Source organism: Pygoscelis adeliae, unplaced genomic scaffold (genome assembly GCF_000699105.1).
Source record: "Pygoscelis adeliae isolate BGI_AS28 unplaced genomic scaffold, ASM69910v1 Scaffold220, whole genome shotgun sequence".
NCBI classification, from domain to species: Eukaryota; Metazoa; Chordata; class Aves; order Sphenisciformes; family Spheniscidae; genus Pygoscelis; species Pygoscelis adeliae.
Window position 1 is genome coordinate 1831741 of NW_008824049.1, and position 16621 is coordinate 1848361.

At 37.8% G+C, this 16621-nt stretch overlaps 1 protein-coding gene across 1 annotated transcript; it reads left to right on the forward strand.

Moving 5' to 3' along the window:
* Positions 1 to 246: 246 nt before the first annotated feature.
* On the forward strand, positions 247 to 15227 carry SKIL (SKI-like proto-oncogene). The gene is made up of 6 exons (XM_009333575.1): positions 247 to 2155; positions 7113 to 7210; positions 8653 to 8891; positions 9102 to 9343; positions 10406 to 10630; positions 13626 to 15227. Exons 1-6 carry the CDS (start codon positions 1049 to 1051, stop codon positions 13785 to 13787), a joined length of 2073 nt encoding a protein of 690 aa, XP_009331850.1. The 5' UTR covers positions 247 to 1048; the 3' UTR covers positions 13788 to 15227.
* Positions 15228 to 16621: the final 1394 nt, after the last annotated feature.

The following is a 16621-nucleotide window of genomic DNA, read 5'->3' on the forward strand; positions in this document are numbered from 1 at the left end:
TGCCCGCGGCGCTCCGGGCGGTGAATGCAGCGCTTCGGGAGTTGTCTGCCGCTGGCAGCTTCACCCATCTGCCGGCGCTTGTAATGGGGCTTACGGTTTTACAGGAGAGCTCTCTGCGCGCTGATGTCTTGTAATTAATTGGGAAACGTATCCCTCCTTCGACGTAGCAAGCTCACATTTTGGGATTGCTTATGACCTCTTTCTCTTTTCACAGGCTATCTGGAAGGACTGACAGAACGCTGTTAGCACGAGGCATGAAATTAGCCGATGGCCTGGATCTTACCTCCATTACTAATATCTTGGGGTGGGAAAATTCTGACACGCTCCAGTGACATCTGTGCGAAAGGTGACTCTCTAGGGACGTTTAGTTTTGGCCAGCGATCTGGATCAGCCTTTAATTTGGGGATTTATTTGTGAACTACCATAGTAACTCTCGTGGTGGTGGTGAAATCACAAAGTTGGCAGCACAATAAAGCAAGCCCTTAAGATTGTGTTTGATCTCCAGGAACTGAAAGTGCTGAATAAAATTTTCATACGACTCAAACTGAACTTTGGATCGGTTGCATTAAGATCAGCGTTCTTCAAACTGAGACCATTTTTCTATTTTAATATTTAAATAGAGACTTATTTGAAAAGACAGTATATTTTTTGAAGGAAAAAAATGATTGAGGTTGGACACTCTTGCATCCACTCATCGTTTTTTACTAAGTTGCTGTACAAGACTACTGTGTAAAATAGTGGGTAGGGTATGAAGAAAAGCCTTTTGTATACATACCGTGGCGTTTTTTTTAATAGGAGGAAATTGAACAAATAACTATAAAACTAAAAGATAAATTTGTGTAATGTCTCCATTATTAATTTTATGGTATTACATGCAAAATGGGCTACAGTTTTTACTGCTGGAGGCTGAAGAAGTAACATTTTACTGAAAGGAGTGCAAGACTTGGTGTGCCTGAGGTAATCAAGATCACTTGAAATTGTTTTTCATATGAACGAGCAGGAAAATGCACACTCAAGACTTACTTAATTAAAGTTCTGGTGTTTAGTAATGGAAAGCCCACAAATAAACTTCCCTCTAGGTCTAGTTTCAGACCAAAAAAGGAGTGGGATCCAAGAGGATGGGAGTCCTCCGTTAAAAAAAGCAATGACAGAAATGCATGTAAATAGCAAAGTACGAGTTGTAATAAATAAATTGCCAACAATAAAGAAGGAAAACCTGGACGAATATGATGAAACTCCTGTGGAGGCTGATGGGGAAGCCGCCAAGCCAAACAGTACTTCACTATCTGAGCCTTTGAATTTAAATCCCGGTTTGAAACACACGTTGGCACAGTTCCACTTAAGCAGCCAGAGTTCACTGGGTGGACCGGCAGCTTTTTCAGCTCGTTATTCCCAGGAAAGTATGTCACCCACTGTCTTCTTGCCTCTTCCATCGCCGCAAATACTTTCTGGTCCGCTGCTCATTCCTCCGGACAGCTCTACAGAACTCACCCAGACTATACTGGAGGGGGAATCTATCTCTTGTTTTAAAGTCGGAGGAGAAAAAAGACTTTGCCTGCCTCAAGTGTTGAATTCAGTTCTCCGAGACTTTTCATTGCAACAGATCAATACGGTGTGTGACGAACTGTATATATACTGCTCAAGGTGCACTTCTGACCAGCTTCATATTCTGAAGGTTTTGGGAATTCTTCCATTTAATGCTCCGTCCTGTGGGCTCATTACACTGACTGATGCTCAGAGACTATGCAATGCTTTACTACGTCCTCGCACTTTTCCGCAAAACGGCAGTTTTCTCCCTGGTAAGAACACCTTGGCCCAATTGAAAGAGACTGGCAGTGCCTTTGAAGTAGAGCACGAATGCCTGGGCAAGTGCCAGGGGTTGTTTGCACCTCAGTTCTACCTTGCGCCGGATGACCCGTGTATCCAGTGTTTGGAGTGCTACGGGATGTTCTCACCCCAGACGTTTGTGATGCATTCACACAGATCCCCGGACAAGAGGACCTGCCACTGGGGATTTGAATCGGCCAAGTGGCACTGCTACCTGCATATTAACCAAAAATACCTAGGAACGTCAGAGGAGCGGGAACTGAAGCATCTCTTGGAGGAAATGAAGGAGAAATTTAGCGAGAAAAATCAGAAAAGAACTCGGTCCAAAGTAAGTTCACCTACTCTTGTAAAACTCCCAAATCTCTTTGTGCTCACATGTAAATACTTGTTTTGGAAGCGCGTTGCTTGCCTTTTGTGAATGGGAATGCTTGTCAAATCAAGCCTAAGTTAAATTTGTGAGAGAGCTTTACCATGGAAATACATTTCTCATTAAAAGGTGTGGTAATTTCTTTCCTCTTTGGACTGTAAGTAACTTCATTCAAGCTGGTTTGGCTTTGTTGGTTCTTGTTCTATTCTGAGGTATGCAGTCTCTGGAAAATTCAGAGCTATTGTGGAAATTCTCATTCTCCCATTTGACCTTTGAGTACGTTTTATGCAGTGTGTGTTGCAGCAGCTGAGCAAAGCAGGAAGGAGCTTGAAAATCAAGTATTACGAATTAATTTTTCATTTGTTATTTTTACGCCAGCATGCACATGTGCAGTGTATGGCGACCTGGCTTGCTCACCACCCATCTCATGACTTTGCGTGCAGGGTAATGGTGCATTGATAAGTTGCTATTTAGAAGCCCAAAGTCTGCTTGTTCAGCAGTAGCTTTCTGTTTAAACCACTTGCATAGAGAAATATGCCAAAAAGAGGGGGTTTTAAGCAGCCCAAGTAATGAGCTGTAGGCCAGTATCTTGACAATGGTTAATAATAGATGTAGTATTTTTTCCTAAAGTACTCCTGCAAGTCTGTGCTGTGGTTCAAAAATACAGAGCTTATTTTTCTCTTGGAGAGCTTCTACTTCAAATAATAAGACAAGCACCAGATAAGTATTGAACATCACAGATGTTTCCATTCGTAGAAGGTACAATTTTTTGGGTATAAGTTAAACTTAAGAGGTTTTTAAATGGTTCCTGCCCCATGACTATGTTTCTTTTCAGTGTATTGGGCATTTATATGTCTGTTTGATGGCTACTGGTTTGATTATATATCCATTTTGCCTGTTGGATGTTTTGTGGTGGATTTCAAAATAGCAGCAAGAGCAGTCCAGATGATTGAGCCCAAAAAGTTGTGCTATCAGTTGACACCTTTCAGCATAAACTTCGGAAAAGTGAGTATTGCAGAAAGGCTTACTGTAGTAACAGGTATTTTTACAGTTGTGCCAGTCTACAGTAAGGGATTTTGGCAGAAAATTTCCATGAAAGTCTGCAATATGGCATGCTTCCATGTGCTGAATTAGTTGAAGATGCAAGTAGGTTCATAGCAAGGAGGCTTTGCTTTTCATCCGATAAAGACATGGCAGTCTTTATCCTTGCAATGCCAGTGTAGGTAATAAAGTATAGTATGGTGGGTGCATCAGTGGAAATAGTCTTCCATATTGATACCTATAATACTGCTTCCCTTTCCACAGTAGCAGATTTCAGACCACAAGATCTTTCGGTTTCATGTGTACAGATACAAAAAACAGCTGAAATTAGCAGTAACAGTAATTTGGGCTGGACCGGTGCAAATGAAATACTAAAACTTTGTGGAGTCTTCTGTTGCAGACCTGTGTAGTTCTTTCTTACAAAGCAGCATATGAAATCAGAATGAGAGAGAAACTGTGAAAACTTGAACAAAGATAAAATGGTGGGGGAGGGTTCTTTTTCTTTCTTTTGTCTCATGGATATTCGCCTGGAAAGTACAAAAGATAAAAAGAGTTTTATAGGGGAGTGTTGGAGCACAGCCTCCGTTTCCTTGTCCTGGGGAAGCTTGGGCTGCTTCAGTCGTCTTTTCTTTCCCTCATTTCTGTGGTGGGAGAGAGAGGTATTAGGTACAACGTGTAGACATTCCCTTTTCTTACACTCCTAGGGAAATTTATTTACAGGATGCTCCATTTGCTATTCTGTCACCTTACCACCTTTGCTGAGTCAGTCCTTGGAAGTGCCAGCGCATCTTTGAGGTTATCTTGGAGGGCCCAGGAAGAACAGTTGCCCTTGGCTAGGTCTTTGTCCGTCCAGTAATAATAAATTATTAATTAAATCCCATAGTCTTTGAAGCATCCTAGATACTGTGCATTGCCTTTCTCCTTAGCCTTTTCACTCTGAGTTTACTTGCCTCACAGTGCAAATATGCTTTTCCTTTCAATATTTCAAGAGCAGGCAACGTAGACCCTCACCTGCTGTACTCACAAGCTTAATTCTTTTCTGTTCTTTGTTCTAATAAGAAAGCTGTAAACTGTGTATTTGATTGTCACCGAGTTTCTCATTTTCTGTTGGGTTCTAGACTGCAGTGTAACATCCACTTGCTCTTCATGGGAACAGCTGTCGCTAAATCTCTGCTGCTGATCTCTGCACTGTCAGATCCTCATTCCCTTTGACTTTGCGACAGCTTCTGATAATTGCTCTGCACTAAAACTTTGTCTTACTTCTCAAACCAATTCCTTGAGTTCATCACCATGTGTGAGGAAAAGCTCACAATGTGGAGAGTTAACATTTCTTCTGAGTATTTTTATAAATCCCATCTCTGCTAAAACAACTGGCTTAAGGATTAGGCTGAAACCACTACTTATTTATATTTTTTTTTTCTTAAAGAACAGCTTTGTACAACTAGCTTTAGAAGAAGAATAAGACATCCTTTTCATGTAGCCCTTTCAAACAGTTTATGTAGAAGTCATTCAATTTTATATTTACTTGGATATATTGTGTTTATAGAATTTAAGAGCATCTAAACTAAACAGATTGTTAGGTAATGAAATACATGTGTATATATTGAAGTAGATGCTTTATCTCTTTTATTAACCTAGGTGATGAAGAAGGAGTCGTGTTAGAGAAAGACTTCATGTTTATTTACGATTACCTTTCGTTTTCTTTCCTAAGTAAAAATTTGATCACAAGTTATGTAATTCATTTGCAAAATGCACACTAATGGGTAGACAGTACAGTTGTTTTGCATTTGAAATAGGTGGGAATATAAAAATCTGACCTAATAACTTGAAAATACAGATTACCTGATACATAATTTCATATGTAAATATATAAACATGTTAAAATGTGAGTCCTAAAACATGGACGGGATGTGATTCAGAAGTTAAAATTGGATTACTGTGTACTAGCTGTAATGTAAGTAGAAGAATATATGTACATTATTTAAATTATTAGAATGATCTGAATAAGTAGAAAAAACTTGACAAGTGTCAGGGGATGAGGCTGTTTTTCTAGAGATTATTTGCTGTATTTCAAATCTTTCTTATTTAAAGGCTTGATTATGAGTTTACTATTCTGAAGCTTAGCTTCCTTGTGCCCTCCCTCCTTTCTATCTGTGTTGGAACTGATTTGAGGAACTGCAGGGGTGGAGTTAAATTTCGGTTTCGTTGCTAGAGCTGAATTTAGTGGGCTGGAAGTTTTGACCAGAATATTGTAGATGGGATTTGGTCTCTCTCATGGTCAAGTGGCATTTGATTCTGCAGACCTTGGTACAAGCCACACGTGTATAATTGGGTACTCTCTTGACTGCCAGAGATGAAGTTCTGTGACAGTTTATTTCAGGGTGTGCAAATATAAACTTTTCTGATAATGTATCTTGTACCCAAGAAATGGTGAAGATGTTGGAACGCTAGATGAAGCCTTTGGTGCAGTAGGATTTTTTTTTTTTTAGCTTTATGGGCTTCTTTTTAATTGAGCAACTTTCCAAAGGTACTGGGCCTGGCTGGAATGGTTAACTTTCTTCGTCGCAGTCTGTATGGTGCTGTGCTTTGGATTTGTGACTAAAACAGTGTTGGTAACACACCAATGTTTTGGCTGCTGCTGAACAGTGCTTCTGCAGTGTCAAGGCTTTCTCTGTTTCGTGCTCAGCCTCTGCAGCGAGTGGGCTGGGGGTGGGCAAGAGGCTGGCAGGGGCCAAAGAGCTACTCGGTACTTTAAAATGTCATGCTCAGCAATAAAAACTGGGATAGAAGGGAGAAGAAAGGGGGTTTTGTCATCCAAGGTGGACCTTGTTCGGAGACTGGCTGGGCATCAGTGCGCCTGTGGGAGGTGGTGAGCGATATCCTTTGCTTCACTTGCTTTTTTCTCTTTCCTTCACCTATTAAACTGTCTTTATCTTGACCCAGGAGCTTTCCTGCTTTTGCCCCCATCCCCCTGCGGCTGGTGGTGAGGGAGCGGCTGCTTGGGTGCTTGGCTGCTGCTTGGGGTCAACCACCCGCGCCTTACCTGAAAGCCTGCTTCCCAAGGCTGTTTTAATACAATGAAATTAAGAATCAATTTCTTAGCTACAAGTCTTGTTTAAATATATGACAAGACACCTTTCACTTGAAATTAGTAGTAACTTTGCAGTGGAGCACAAAGTATTACTGGTAACTTTGACTAAAGAGTAATTCCAAAAATGTTTCTTGAGACAAACAGAACAAGAATTGCTATCCAAATACAAAATGCACAGAAGTGTTTTAAGATTATATATGCTGATGCACCTGAGTTAATTTTGTTTGTTACTGCAAAGGGAATGGAGTTGTCATGTTACTGCAGCAGCTTTGCCCACTTCTGTAGTAAAAATTCGTGACGACTAAAGAAAAGTTCTGTCTCTGGAACACCAGTAATTGTTCCATTTTATTCACAGGTTTTATTTCGTAATAAAGTGTCTGACAGGTGCTTACTATGATGTGGATACTTTACTGCAAAAGGCTCCTACAGCCTTTTGGGAATCCTAGTTTCTGCTTTCTGTTCCTCCCAAGCATTTGCAGCATGCCTCTGGCAGAGTTCTGGAAACTCGACAGAGCTTTTATATAGGTTTGTAAAGAGATTTTCTTTTAATTTCATTCCTACTTTGCCCATAATAGGAAATTGGAGATTGAAGAAACTTCTGTTGCTTGCATCGCCCCGTATCTCTGCCAAAGACTCTCCATTTTCCAGTACCCCGGTTTGTCTGGTGCTACGCACCTTTGTGTGTATGCATTAGTGGTGTAAATGCCATTCCACTGAGGAGTGTTTATGAAAATGTGAATAACATGTACCTGTCTTCCAATTACCAATTTATTACCTTTTTTTTAGGCAGATTCGCAGCAGAGCCTGGAATTATCGCAGTGGTATCCAGTTATCAAGCAAGAAGCAGAAACTGATCCTCAGCCGCCCTCCTTTTTCCATCCCAGGTAACTGAATTTCCTGTGCAGAACTATGAGTACCATGTGTACAAGTTAAATACTTTTGGCTATTTAAAGATAATTTCAACTGGAAAAAAAGTACCTGAAACCTGAACTGTTAGGAAAACTCCAAGGGATTGCACAAGAATAATTGAACCCTAACTTTTTATGCATTTCTTGGTGTAAATATTGATGAACTGCTTATGAGTGATTTTTGGTACGGGACTCAAGTTGTAATCTGTGAGTGTTCTTCAGTAGCAATACAATTGAAATGTAATTACAATTTCCCTTTTCAGAGTAGAAGTGACAGAAGGTCTTTCCTATTATATATATTATATTTCCTATTATAACATAATGCATGCATGTGGAAAGCTGCATAGTGCCTATTTACCATGAGTGCAACTTAATGTCCTTTCAAAAAAGACTTGTAAAAGGCGTTTGAAGGCTTTATTCCACTCTGGGACAATGGCTACAGCTGAATTGTCTGTTGATTAGTTTCCTGGTTTTAGAAACCAAGTGCATTTCCTTAGCGTAGTACAAAGTTTGTCATCTGCATCAATGAGGGAAACAATTTTTCTTCACATACCTCTTATCCTCATCCCCGTGTGGTTATGCATTTACCGTGTATGGGTGAGATCGGACTCTCTTGGCTAGCAGCATGCATCAAAGCAACACGCACACATCAAACTAGTTCCCACGCAAACACGTGAATGGTGGAACTTCTGTGATGGTCCCTTGGTTTGCTGTTTCTATCGGTGCCTTCCTTCAGAACTAGGAGAAAGGAAAGTGTTGAAAACAGCAGTGTTGGCTCCAGCATTGTGACACTGATTATCTTGGCACTGACCTTAACACGTTTGTCACTCTTTTCCCTCTGTACTAGACAAAAGCTGAGTGGCTAAGGCTAGGGTGGTACAGAAGGATGCTCCCAGGAGTCCAGGAGCTGTGAAAATCCAGACAGATTGGCCAATATATGTGGGAAAGAAGGTCCAACATTGGTCTCAGACATGCCCCAGCACTGTCAGTACACAGCTTTGCTATTTAAAGAGTGATATGCTCATTCCTACTACACTGATCACTTCCCCCATCCTTCATTGCCAACATAAGGATTATGAAAATGCTGGAGAGTCTGGATTCAGTGGCATTCTAATTTCACTCTTTGCGTTTAAATGAAGACTTCATTTGATTTTCTATATGATTTTTTTAATCAGCCGTGTTCGGAAAATCCTCTTGTTTGATAGCCTCAAAACCTTATCTAGATAATCTACTCAGTAAAGATTAAGTGGATCATTAGGATTTCCTTTTGCATAGGAAAAATTTGAAAAGGACATGCTTATTTTTCATTTAAGCTTTTACAGTTTGAAATCACGTTAAATTAAACTTACTGCTCTCTACCAGTCATCATTTATTATGCCTTACCTTTCATTCTTAATTTTACTGTTCTACTGTTTCAGTTACTACCTTTATATGTGTGATAAAGTGGTTGCCCCAAATGTATCTCTTGCATCACAATATAAGGATGTTGCAAAAACAGCAGTCAAAGCTTCAGAAGTAATTAAATCCTCACCTGGACAGTCAGAGAAGAGGCTCAGTAGTGGAAAGCACAAAAAAGCTGCCTCCTATCCAGAGCTTTCTCTTGAAGAACAGGAAAAAATTGACTTGAAAACTGGCATGGAGCAGCATAAACGTTTAGGTGAGTAGTGAAAATTATGTTGAAATCTTCTCAATTTTTCCACCATATAATTTTGGAAAGCTCAACACCAGGCTAGTATTTTGTGATATCATTTCAGTTTTCCAAAAATTCTTTTGACCTTTTTATGATCTTCAGTTTTCTTTGCATTTTTTTCACTCTGGAAGTTTAATTTTCTGTGATGATTATGCTGTGTTCTTCTTTTCTCTGTAGATCTACCTGTGTCAGCTCGTTCTGCAAGAGGTGGAAAATCTGAACGTGTTTCTTCCAAAATCACTAGAGACTCTAGCTGTGTTGAAGTAGGTAATGATGTGCGAACCTTGTCCCCCACTCTCATGAAAGACATCAGTTGTGAAGATGACAAGGGAAGGATCATGGAAGAAGTAATGAAAACCTACATTAAACAGCAAGAAAAGCTAAATACTATTCTGCGGAGGAAACAGCAGCTTCAAATGGTACAGTGCCAATCTGAGTGCATTTCGCTTTTGACATGAGAAAATTGATGTTAGCTTGTTGGTTCTAGAATCAATATTACAGATTACATTCATTTAGAAAAACCGGAACACACGGGTAATTTTCCCCCCAGCTTGAATCCAGGCACCAAATCTTTAATATCCCTTATGCTCATTAGGTTTGAGTCCACTAATAATTGGTGTCTTTTCAGTTTGCAACTACTGTGTTCAAGCAGCTCCTTCTTTTATTTTATCCAAATTAAAACTACTTTTTTCACTTTAAAGTGTTTTCCAAACATTTAAGTATTTTGGCAAATATAGTTTAAGTCTTCTAAAATGTCTCAGTTTTCAGGATTTTAAAGATGCAGACATCAGTATTCTAGGACTGGTCTTATCACTGCTTTGTATAAAAAAGAATACCACCTTCCTATTTCTATTTGATAAGTCCTTGTTTTTTGGAGGGATTTTGTTAGTCTTTTCTAATAATGGATGACATTAGAAGCTGGTGTTCATTTGTGATTTTGCCTCATTTCTGTCTTTGCTTCTTACATTCATAGACCAGATCTAATAGTTTAGTTTCATTTATTTAATGTTAAGCTCAGAATCTATGAGCTCAGATAGGGCCCTAGAGCTGCTACTTTTAAGTTGCTCTGCTGTTGTAGGTAAAGCTTGTAAATAAATTAAAAAAAAAATTAAGACTTTAAAAAATGTCAAAATACTAGTGGAAAAAGAAATCAAACACATTTATTCTGTTTTCTGATGATGCACTCCTTACATCTTCAAAGTATATTTTAGTAAATCAGTGCTGCTGCTTTCTGAGGTTCAGTGCTGGAAGTTGTGAATCTGTTTCTGGAAGCTCTGTGTACTTGGAAGTATAAAGAATTTCTTAAAAATTAATTCCAGGCTGTCATTGATAAGTAGATAAATACCATTATCAGGCTATTGTTATCAGTAGATAAATGTGCTCTTTTTGGCCTCATTGTTTCCAGGTACACATTTAAATTCAGTTTTTTACTTTTCTGGTCTTAGAACCAAGGTGTATGTGATCCTGATTTTTCTTGACAGGAAGTGGAAATGTTAAGCAGCTCTAAAGCTATGAAGGAACTAACTGAAGAGCAGCAGAATTTACAAAAAGAACTTGAATGTTTGCAAGCAGAGCATGCTCAAAGAATGGAAGAATTTTATTTTGAGCAGAGGGACTTGGAGAAGAAACTGGACCAAGTGATGAAGCAAAAGTGTAGCTGTGACTCCAATTTAGAAAAAGGCAAAGAAGCTGAATATGCAGCACAGGTGAGAAGGGAAAGTTCGTTTCAAACCAAACCGTATTTAGTATATCAGGAAATTGTGAACCTATTGCTCAGCCACTTTAAGGTTTCGTCTTCTCTATGTATTGTGGTACCACAGACAAATACCAAAATAGGTCACAGTGACAGCAATGTTTATTTCCCTGTTCCTTGATTGAAACTGAGGTAGAATGCAACTTACAGAAACATATGATGTTAGGGATGAAATATTAGTCTTAAACGTAAGGACTGTTACATCCTCATTTAAAACAAATTGTGTTTTTAATGTATATAGGCTTGCCCGTGTTATAGAATTAAACGTTCTTATTTTAGTTATAGAAATAAGCTATTCCTCTTTTTCTTCCTTTCATGTTAAAAAAAAAAAAATTCAAACCTCTCAACCACCTTTTTGTCAGATTAGTAGCATACCTTGCTGCTCTTTCTGTTCCTTGGTGGTAGAATCTTCTGCACTATCTGATGAGACCCCTTCTGTGCTCTGTCAAAGCATTTGGTCAAGACTTCTCTTGGAAATGAAAATCATATTTTTGTCTCTTATTGCTGCCACTTGGGTTCGTATGTCAAAATCTATGGAGTTTTTTTTTTTCTTTTGCTTTCCTTTTAACTTTTACTATTGCTTCTTTATGTTGGAGATTATTCATGTCATTCTAATGGGAAAAATAATAGTTAATGCCAAAGGGAGCCTTGGAATGCCCCTTTTCAAAATCAGTTGCAGTTATGATTAAATGTAGAGTGATGTATTTTGTACTGTGTCACAGAAAACTAGTCTTCACAGTTTTTTTTAAAGTAAACAAAATCTAAAACTTAAGCTCAATAAAGCTTTGCGGTCATTTAATCATAGCTGTGTATATTTCCTGTTCTTACTGTCTCAAACTTGCTGTACTTGAGAGACAGGGTTTGTATTTTTAGGGAGTAGGGCAGAGACTAGCATAAATCCTTCTCATGAATTTAATTTCGTGACATCCCACTCCACAGATCCCTAGCCTTTGCTGCCAGAAATAATCCTGTCTGACTAAGGTCTGATTTACTAAACATCTGGTACAAGCCCTCTTACTGCAAGTAACAACATGTTCTAATGTATGAAGATAATCACGTATAGTGTGTTTTATATGGCTGGTGTGGCTTACTTTCTTTAGAGGGTAAAAACCATAGATTGTTCCCCAAGGAGATTGGTTGATTGTTTCTTTTGAAGTTAGACTTTGAAAACTAAATACGTTCCTTGCATGAAAGTTTACTGTTATTACCTGTGTGGTAGAGCTATTCGCAACATATAATTTGAACCTTTTTCTCCATTTATCACATCTTACAATAGATTTTGGACCCTAGGTTCCAAGCAGTTGTCAGAAGTACCCGAGTTAAACAGAGGTCCTGGCAACAGGTAACTTCCCCAAGCTGTGTATACAGCATTTAAGAAAAGCCTTAATCTGATGTCTTCTTGAAGCAGTTGCCCAGGCTGCCCTTTCTCTCTGAGAACTGTGGACTGGGAGGAACCCTCTTTGTACATGAAACAAAATTTGTAATTCGGGTTTAGGAACTTGTTTAAATGTCTGTTCTTTCTAGGCCTGCCTGAAGATGCACTAAGTGTCTTCTCCCCCTTTTTGACTTCTTTATTGAATTGTCTATTTAATTGTTGCTTTACCCTGTCAATCACAGTAGGGCAGTATAACCAGTACTGGAACCTTTCCTTGGACCTGGAAATCAAAACTCAATCAGAGATGTGCTTATGTAGGACGTGCTGTAACATGCAGGCAGTGGGCATTATCGTACTGCAACAGTTCACTTAATCAAAGTAGTGGAGTCAGACGACTTGCATTAACAGCCTATTGCTGTCTAAGAACCGCTTAAATATTTCTGATTGTACTAAGAACTGTTTAAATATTTCCAATTATACAAGTGGAGATGAAAGTCCACTGAACGTGGTGTGTCTCTAAAATCAGCACAGCGGTTCCTTTGCCCAGTACTTTTTACAGCAGTTGGTGAACACCAGTGGTCCTGTATGCTCCTGCTTCTTTCATTTTCATGAGCTGTCTTCCTCGTTTTCAGTGAGATGTATGCTTAGCGATAATTTAGATGAGATAGATACCTGTCATCATAAAGGCAGATGGATTTTTTAGATTCAGTGAGGTCTTTTTGTAAGAAATAACCCCTTAAATTAATGGTAGAGAAGATAACTGGTTTCTAGTCTCCTCCCTGTTTTAACTGCTGGTAGCATACCTATAAGCAATTTGATAGTAACTTTCCCATACTTGAAAAATTCATCAGACATTTCCAGATCTCACTGTAAATAAGTTTTGATGACACTCTAGCAAGTTTGAGGTTTACTGTACTCCAAAGATGAAAAAATTATTTAGTTTCTGTGTTTAAACACAAAATGTTTCACAAAAAAATTTGGGTAGACTCATGTTTAAATTTGAACACACATAAATGCACAGGCAGTTAGGTTCAAGATTTTCTGAATCTCATTTCTGGTAATTCCGTTTCATTTATGCTAAAGGGTATCAGAAAACAGTATTTTGTGTTCTAGAAATGCATTAAGGCTTTGAAATAAAGAAGTAGTATTTTGTCAGGTAAGAGAAATGAACCTGGGAAATGAAAAAGTGCTATTTATTCTGGGATTTGTGAAACGTCTGATGCAGACATCATCACAATCTTCCTAACATATTATATGTATTATTGTCATGGTCTAGTGTGACAGTTCATATAACTACAATTTATATGTATTTAAAAATCAGACTTTTCCATTTTTTTATAATACTATGAAGTCTATGCAACTTTCCATATTGATGTCATTTGCTAATGGTGTAGTAGGTAACTGCATAACTCTTGATAACTGTGGAAGATGAGCTGATGAATACTGGTGAACAGAAATATTTTTATCTGATGCATACGGTGGTCATCAGTGGCATCTTGAAATGAATACTTGACGTTTACCAATGTCTACTAAAATTTGCTCTGCCTCTCTGTCTCTCCTCTCTATTTTACAGCTAGCAGAATTGAGACAGAGATTGGATCACGCAGAGGCAGATAGACAAGAGCTTCAAGATGAACTGAGACAAGAACGAGAGGCAAGGGAAAAGTTAGAGATGATGATAAAGGAATTGAAGCTACAGATCTTGAAATCTTCAAAAAATGGAAAAGGAAAATAGAAATTGGAAGAGGAAACATGACTGCACCTTCAAACAGGGTGTTTTGGTTTTTAATGAAATGTTAGTAGTTTCTGTGTGATAAGAAAAAGTATTCTCTACAGATTTTTATTTCCCAGACAAGGCCAGATGAAGATATACATATATATAAATAAATAGAGATAGATAGGTATACATTTTTAGATTTTCCTAACCAATGAAAATCTGCATTTATTTGTACTGGTATTTTTCTCAAACAATGAAAAATATGAAACTCTTGATTTAGAGTGACCAGTTTCTGTCTATTTCTAATGCAGTCTTGAGGACTCTATACCTTTTAACATTGTTTGTTAAAATATATGTGGTGATCTTTATTTTGCTATCAATTGCACATCCAGTTATAAAAGTACATTAAAAAGATTCTGAATTCTTCAAGGTCAAAGATAGTTTGGGTTTCAGTGAGAATTATGTGTTCTCGAACTGGGGAAAGTAACAGCAGCTTTTCATCCGTAAGGTAATAACTCAAAATTGCCACGATGATAGATGATTGATCATCGAAAGTGATTTACTAGAGTGAATTTTTCCCATCATTTCATTGTGTGAAGTCAAGTTGAGCTTTTCAGTATTTTCTATTTAACAACTCGTTATCAATCTAAAGAGTTTTAGAGCCAGAAGAAAACATTAGCGGTTTTTTGTAAATTAAAAAAATTACAATTACAATGGAATCTTTGGAAATTAAAAATTCACATATTTTCTTTTGTTTTCTTCTATATAGTAGGTATGAAAGAAACGTTAATAAAAGGCTTAAAGGTGGGGCTTTTCCTTCTAGAAACTGAGAAAGCTTGACTTAACTGGTTTTCAGATACTAATGCTTTCAAGAAAAATAATATTTATTAAAAAATATGTATTAGTTTCTTTAGTACCCTAAGCCTCCACACTTTGAGCTTCTTGCCAACTTGTGGATTTTTCTTTCATTACATAGAACAGGCCTTAACTGACGTTGCGATAATAGCTTAAAAAATAGAATTCTGAGATATGGCACTTTGAAAATCATTTTGATAGTCTCTGTATTTGAATGGCATGGTAATGTTACCATGAATTAAGAAATACAGCATGTTTGTTAAGCTATAACATTTGAAAATGTGTAATTGTACAGAATTACTGTTTTATGTGTATATAATGTTTGAGTACTTCAGAAGTCTGGTTCCTAGTGGATTAAACGCATGACTACAAAGTTGGATGAAGAAATACTTTTTTGCACTTCTCTCCAGAAAGTTTGATACAGCTGACAGATGTTAGCTGATTATGTCAGTGACTAGGAATATTTTAGTAGTTCTAGTATTTCACTACATAATTTTAACCTGTGCTTTAGCTTCTGTTTTTGAGGTACTTAAGTTAATTATTCTCTTAATAATTCAGTTAATTTTGGATGAAACCACTAGTAAAAGCCTACATTGACTTATTTTTTCCTCCTCCCCCCTCCCCCCCCCGAACTAGTGAAACTGAAAACTTTTGAGTTCTTTTTTGTTTCTCTTTTAGTGGTATAACAGGACTGAATATCACAGAGAAAGATAAAATTGCACATATCTTTAAATTGAATGAGAAATGAGGTGGTAAATTAAATGCCATGGAGTCATAGGATGATTCTTTTATAGCTGTGTATAATTTTATGAACTCTGTGTCGTATTTACACTGACAATTAAAGCAGGTTAGATGAAAAAATACCAAACAATTTTCTTTGTCAGTGTTGATCAGCAAAGAAGACCCAGATTACATTTTTCCCTTCTTCAACTCCATCTCCAAATTTTTGCTTTAAAAAATAGGAAGAGGAAAAAGCCTGTCTTTGCAGCATGGTTTGGAAGGAAGGGTGCTGACTATAAATGATTCTAGTTGTGTATGCACCACTTGCTCTAAAAACACAATGTTTTATTGTAACAAGCACCAAAAACACGGCTACAGGGAGAGTAGGCAGGAATATTGGTAAAAATGTGATTATTAGACACTGGAGCTTGAAGTAGTCCAACTTGATTGGCAGAACCTACGTTGGATTAGCTAGATGGGCAAGTAAGAAAACGCCATCCTGGGAAACTGAAAAGTTTCATCCGGGTGTTATTAAAGGATCAGAAGATACCATTTCTAGTTGCTTTTCAGTATCGGTGTTTTGAACCAGACTTGTTCGGTTGTCAGTGTAGATAAGGCCATACAGACTCGTTTAGTACAGCTGCAGTAACTGATTTACCACAGTATTTATAGCTTAGCTGTTGAATGTAGGGAATCCTGATGGGATTATTATATTAGAATACTGTATATTCCGTTTTCATTCGGGTCTTGTCTATGTTATGTGACTTCTGCTCAAATTTCCCCTTTTGCCGCCGGTTGATCTTCAGCAGTGGCAATTGCAGTGGAGTAGTGGTATAGCCCGGGTTCCTGTGCCTCAGCCAGCACTTCAGCCATCTCTCAGCCGGCTGTTAGCTGGCTTATGCTGTAGGCTACTGAAATGCCTGGTGGCCATAGTGCGTAATAATATTTTCGCTGTTGCAAGAACTCAAGCAGCTATATGAAGTTTTAGCGATTCCAGCTGCAGACAAGGCCTCCTGAGTGTTTTAAAACATCTGGCTGAAAAAGCTAATGGAACATTTATTAAAATGACTTTAAAAGTAGGTTTGTAAATATTCCATTTAGTTAATCTAGGGTTAGAATGCATTTTAAATTATTGTAATCCTCTTAAAATTCTTAAATATTACTTTCAGGCTCTTTACATAACATAAATAATTTTCATATGTGTAGATTTAATTTTATACTGATTTTAAGTAATAATGTACACATAAATGTGCCATAGATTTTGTGTGTTCACAGTC

Excerpts from the sequence above, each read along its gene's own strand:
- SKIL (XM_009333575.1), top strand. The coding sequence starts at position 1,049 with ATGGAAAGCCCACAAATAAACTTCCCTCTAGGTCTAGTTTCAGACCAA. Across the intron at positions 2,156-7,112 it reads AGAAAAGAACTCGGTCCAAA|GCAGATTCGCAGCAGAGCCT; the intron begins GTAAGTTCACCT and ends CCTTTTTTTTAG. Across the intron at positions 9,344-10,405 it reads GGAAACAGCAGCTTCAAATG|GAAGTGGAAATGTTAAGCAG; the intron begins GTACAGTGCCAA and ends TTTTCTTGACAG.